This window comes from Thalassophryne amazonica, unplaced genomic scaffold, assembly GCF_902500255.1.
Source record: "Thalassophryne amazonica unplaced genomic scaffold, fThaAma1.1, whole genome shotgun sequence".
Lineage (NCBI taxonomy): Eukaryota > Metazoa > Chordata > Actinopteri > Batrachoidiformes > Batrachoididae > Thalassophryne > Thalassophryne amazonica.
Genome location: NW_022986347.1, coordinates 35,839 through 41,838, shown reverse-complemented (window position 1 = coordinate 41,838; position 6,000 = coordinate 35,839). Strand labels below are relative to the sequence as shown.

Below are 6,000 nucleotides of genomic sequence, written 5' to 3'. Positions count from 1 at the left end.
ACGAAGTGTTGGGCGGAACATGGAAATCTAACTGTTTATGGTAGTGCTGTATGGATATGAAGCATGGACAAGAACAACAGAAGAGAACGGGCAGAGTCCAGTGCACACGCCTGAAATGGATCCGGTCCTGTGCTCAGAGTGGAGAGGAACAGTGAGTGTACAGTGGTGAGAGATTGGCAGCCTGGAGATAGTAAGGGTGATGATGGTGATGAGCTCAACCAATAATTTGCATCACGTTTTACTCAAACTGGAGCAACTTTAACTTTTGACCCCTGTAAAAACTAAACTTGAACTTTGCCAGCGTTGTTGCTGTTTTTGCCCTGTAACGTTCAGTCACAGACCGTACAAACAATACCTTTAAGCAAACAAACAGGAAGGCATGGCCTCACATATACAGTAACAAGGCGACTACAAGCTACAGACATTTACAAATAAATACTTTGAAGATTTCAATCAAAAAAACTGCAGTTATGCTGACAGAGTTTGTAGAACTGAAGTACAGCGACTTACTGCAGTAACCATGGCAACACAAAGATGTGCATATTGTGGTATTGACAGTCTGTGAAAACCTTATGTTGGTTCGGCCGGACGTTTGAAATAAATAATAACAATAACGATAATGATAAAGTCCATGAGGGATGTCACCGGCGTTCATGTGCCGCTCTTCTGCTCCCACTCCTGGAAAACAAGCACATTATCCCCATTTCAGTTCAAAGAAAAACTGATGTCAACTCACAGCAAACAACAACAAAAAGAAGAAGAAAACATCTTGAAAGAGACAAGTTTCAAAATTACACTTGATGGTTTTCTCTCTGAAGAACAGAAGGGTTCGCTGAAAGGCCCCGCCTCCAACGCCACGACTGCAGGAACAAGCATGACCTGAGAGTCAACCTTTACTGAGTGACTACTGCTGCACCAGACGCTTGTTCCTGCAGACTATCATGCACAGCAGTCGGTAAAATGTGCACCCGTGTACGTTTTACTGACTATTACAGAACTCCTCATGGCAGAGAGCCGTGCAGCCACGGACACCCATTAAGGAGTTTCTATGGTGACGTCCGTGTAAATGTCAGGAGGTGGGAGGTATTTGGAGAGCCAAAATCCAGCCACAACGAGTCTGCGTGGATGGTACAGGGCACCCCATAACAGCCACAGAGGCACAGCATCAAGAATGGGTGCAATGGCAGAGTCCTCATAACCTTTTGGAACACGCGACACTGTGGACTTGACCAATGTATGGACACTTTGCCAAAGCTGCACACACACTTGAAGGTTCATCCTGGAAAAGACACAATTCTTCAGCGTGATGACGCGAGTCGCCAAACACAGAACGCATTGCAGCAGCTCAAATCTTACCAAAGACGTCGGACAGTCCAGATATCATGCCCTCCTCCTTTTTCCTTTTCCACAAATTAAAAGTAGAGCCAAAGGGCCACGTGATGCTCAGCATGCAGAGGTGCTGCTGGCGGCGAGGGAAATGGGACGCAGAAAGTCACCCGGCGCCAGTGTAAGTGCGTGGAAAAGGATCGAAAGCACATGGAGAGTAACGACGCTGCCCGGTGGAGAAGCTTCCAATTCATGTCACTATCTTGCGCGTCAATGAAATCGTGGCGTAGGAGGCAAAACTTTTCAGGTGACCGTCGTAAAAATGAGCATTAAAAATGTTTCTTATTTTTCAATTCGGACTTGTGACAATGTGATTTTAGCATCTGTTCTTTTAACTTATATTTTCTAAATAAAAGTCATTTTTCTGCAGAATTCAGTCTGAAGGCAAGTTTAAAAATAACTTTGAACCTCTTAATAAAAGATCTCATAATATAAAGTTGACTTCTCACCGGGTATTTTATGTTCATTTAGCACTTTTTAAAGCCAGCATTAAATACAGTTTTTTTTCTTCCCAGGAACATCACATCTGTTTGTTTTTAATAAGAAAATAATTAAAAACAGAATTATGGAATTTCCCCCCCCACATTCCAATAAGGGTGACCTCTGACCTTGGCCTTCCTGAGCACGTGTCCACGGACCGGCGAGGCCTTCTGGCTGCCCTGCTGCCGGCGGAGCAGAGAGGCGCTGTTGACGGGCAGGGAGCAGGACTCCGTGTCGCTGGTGTCACAGCTGGAGAACGGCGAGGACTCTTGTGTCCGTCGCAGCGCCGCCGGAGACTTTAAGACACAGATCAAACCTGAGTCAGGTCCTTTCTTCTAACAGATCAGAGCTTCTTCTGGCTTCTGAACTGTAGGAAAACCTCTGGTTTCTAAGAGCTCAAAGGAAGAACTGACCTGGAGGCCCGAGGAAGCTGCTTTGGGTTCGATTGTGAGGCCCAGTGTCACCCCGCCATTCAGCGCTTTCTTCAGGCTCTCCTTCACTTCAGTCAGCTCCAGCTCCAGGTTTACATGCTCCACCTCCTTTCGCCGGCACGCCTCCTCTACTTTCTGCAGCTGCTCTGACAGTGAGCTGTGCAAACGTTTACCTGACGGGGGAAGAAACCAGAATGTCTGCTTAGGGTCCTGAACCAGCGCATTAAGAACGCTGGCATATGTGGGCGCACGTCTAATAAGTTATGCAGCTGTCACACCATGACGATTTAGTCAGCACATGCTGACAGCTTCATTTCCACCGAGTGGTTCGGGTCAGTACTGCATGGTGTGGTAGGGGTCGGAACGGTTATGTCTAGCTTGGTTTGCATTTCCGCCACCGGCAGAACTGGCAGATGGAACACGTAAATACTGACAAACATGCCATCGAGCATGCATATGCTGTCATGGCATCTCTACTCCACATGGAGGCCAAACTGAGTAATTTTATATGTTATATGTGATATACAGTATATGTACAGTGAGGCAAATAAGTATTTCAGGGCTGAAACGATTAGTTGAGTAAGTCGAATACTCGATTACAAAAAATGTTTGAGGAAAATTCTGTGCCTCGAAGCTCCTTTTAACATTGTAATACATATGCCAGGCCTGTGTGTGGTGATGTAACATCTTCAGGAAAAAAGAAGAGTAGAGCATGTGCATAAGCTGTGTAAGAGCTAATCAATGTAGCCCCAAAAGCAGGAGTGCCCACGTTCGGTCCTCGAGATCTACCTTCATGACAATCTTAAGCTGCGTTCACACCAGGCGCGACGCGAGCGACTGCAGCCACAGGTTGCCATGTAATCCCTATGTAAGGACGTGTTTTGGCGCCAAACCGCGCAGCGCGACACGATGGACGCGAGTGAAGCAATGCGAGTGAAGCGATTTTGAGCGTTTTGCGCGTTTGTGGCGCGATATTACGTCACGTCACGTCGCATTGCCCTCCTCCCCAAGTTAAAAAATCTGAACTTTTTTGACTCGTCGTGCCGCGATGACCAATCAGGGACTGAATATGTAGTGACATGGAGATGTCTGGAGTTTGACTGAAGATGTGAACATGTCCTGTATCTGGTAGCAGGACTTATGTCTCTTTTGTCCTTTATTTCACAATCATGACAGAGTTTTTGGAGCGAGCAGCAGCACAACAGCAGTGGGGAGCGGAGTTTCTTTTTATTTTTATTTTATGTGCGCGCGAGCGAATTGTCTGTAGAGAATATTTTATTAATTAACTAAACAGATGTATAATAAAACCAATGGTGACTGGTTTCTAAACTCAATTATGACAGAGTTTTTTGGGGGAAGAGCCAGCTGCAGCAAGCAGCAGAGTTTCTTTTTTTTTTTTTTTTTTTTTAATTGTTTACATGTGCACGCGTGAACAGGACAGTTGATCCTCAAACTGGGTCCCGCAGAGGTGGAAGGACCGCTGAAAGCGGCCGTCACCCACACACAGCTCCTGCAGCAAATAATGATACTCTCTGTTTTGGGAGCTTTCCACAGCAACTCGCTCCGTGTGATCAAGGTCCGTCATGTTAGCTTGACTGACAACCGGAGCCGGCGAGCGGAATGGAAGCTCCTCCTATTTGATGATGCACCAGGGCGAATTTTCACAGCAAAAGTCCACCCAAGCAGAGCGACACACCAGGCGAGGGAGGCGCGTCCGTCGCCTGGTGACCCACGCGAATTTGTAGCGTCTGATCGCGCCCGGTGTGAACTCGGCTTTAGTTGTCTCCCTGTTCCAACACACCTGAATCCAATGAAAGGCTCATTAAAAGCCTGCTAACAAGTCTTTCATTGGATTCAGGTGTGTTGGAGCAGGGAGACAGCTAAGAGTGTCAGGAAGGTAGATCTCGAGGACCGAACTTGGGCACCCCTGCACAAAAGCTACCGCTTTCCAACGCGACACAGAGTAAAATTAAGCCTTTTAAGAGAAAGAGAGTCTACACTGATCATCTGAAATGGACTGACTGTGCATTCAAAGCGAAGCAGTGTGTTTGTCTATTTTTAAAAATCACACGGTTTGGTCCGCTGGCTGCTCTCCACTCTATGTGGGGAGCGGCTATTTGCCCGGCGGACAGCTGCTATCTCTCTCTCTACCCGATGTGAGGGGCTCAGCATTCCCCTCACACCGAGCAAGTCAAAGCTCCCCCCACGGCCACACAAACAAAAAAAAAACACAGAAGATCCTTTCAGCAGAAGTCCACTCTTTCTTCTGTGATTTGCTCAGATGCAGACTAAGTGTTTCGCTTTTTAATTTTCACTTTTTGGGGCAACACACAACCAACGCTTCACAAACACGGTCACTTAAATAACTGAAAAAAAAAAAATGAACAAAAACGGGGACTGCGAGGCCTACATGTTCAACCTCCAACTGAAATGCATCTGCTGAATCACAGAGAAAGAGGGATTTAAAAAAAATTCACGCAGGGACCCAGTCCACCAACCTTTAAAAAACAACTCAAAAATGGTTACATTTTACAAATTGGGAAAAAAACAAACAAACAAACAAAAAAAACAGAAAACCACATCCCATTGCCATTTCAGCAAAATGTCAAGACTTTGGCACAGCGACATTGTGCCATTGCTTAGGGAGAGCCCTGGACTATTGATGTTGTTTAAATATGCAAAAATATTTTATGTGATTAATCACCAGAATTATCAATAGAATACTTGATTAGTAAAATAATCGATAGCTGCAGCCCTAAAGTATTTGATCCACTATCGATTTTGCAAGTTTTCCCACCTACAAAGAATGGAGAGATCTGTCATTTTTATCATAGGTACACTTCAACTGTGAGAGACAGAATCAAAAACAAAAACAAACAAACAAAAAGAAAAAAATCAAAATCAGACCCTCCTATTCTGCACTCTTTACCTGTATTAATTGCATCTGTTTGAACTTGTTACCTGTATAAAAGACACCTGTTCACACACTCAATCAATCACACTCCAACCTGTCCACCATAGCCAAGACCAAAGAGCTGTCTAAGGACACCAGGGACAAAACTGTAGACCTGCACAAGGCTGGGATGGACTACAGGACAACAGGCAAGCAGCTTAGTAGAAGACAACAACTGTTATGATTATTTATTAGCAAGTGGACGAAACACAAGATGACTGTCAATCTCCCTCGGTCTGGGATTCCATGCAAGATCTCACTTTGTGGGGTAAGGATGATACTGAGAAAGCTCAGAACTACACAGGAGGACCTGGTCAATGGCCTGAAGAGAGCTGGGACCACAGTCACAAAGATTACATTAGCAACACATGATGCTGTCATGGTTTAAAATCCTGCAGGGCAGCAAGGTCCCCCTGCTCAAGCCAGCACATGTCCAGGCCCATTTGAAGTTCACCAGTGACCTTCTGGATGATCCAGAGGAGGCATGGGAGAAGGTCATGTGGTCAGATGAGACCAGAATAGAGCTTTTTTGGTATCAGCTCCATTCGCCGTGTTTAAAGGATGAGAACAACCCCAAGAACACCGTCCCAACCATGAAGCATGGGGGTGGAAACATCATTTTGGGGGTGCTTTTCTGCAAAGGGGACAGGACGACTGCACCATATTAACGGGAGGATGGATGGGGATCTTTGCTTCACTGCATTTCAGAAGTGACAAATCCACTCCTTATCCCCTCTCAAAGCCATTAAA

The 6,000-nt window shown here is 45.6% G+C and overlaps 1 protein-coding gene across 1 annotated transcript in view; it reads right to left on the bottom strand.

The window, feature by feature from the left end:
• Window positions 1-425: 425 nt before the first annotated feature.
• Window positions 426-6,000, bottom strand: part of LOC117506097 (actin filament-associated protein 1-like) — a gene marked incomplete at its 5' end in the record, with an annotated part of 39,722 nt that continues 34,147 nt past the window's right edge. The window contains 3 exons of the mRNA XM_034165611.1: window positions 426-678; window positions 1,995-2,162; window positions 2,280-2,470. Of these exons, the coding sequence (XP_034021502.1) occupies window positions 652-678; window positions 1,995-2,162; window positions 2,280-2,470 (386 nt within the window). The remainder of the gene's footprint in view (window positions 679-1,994; window positions 2,163-2,279; window positions 2,471-6,000) is intronic.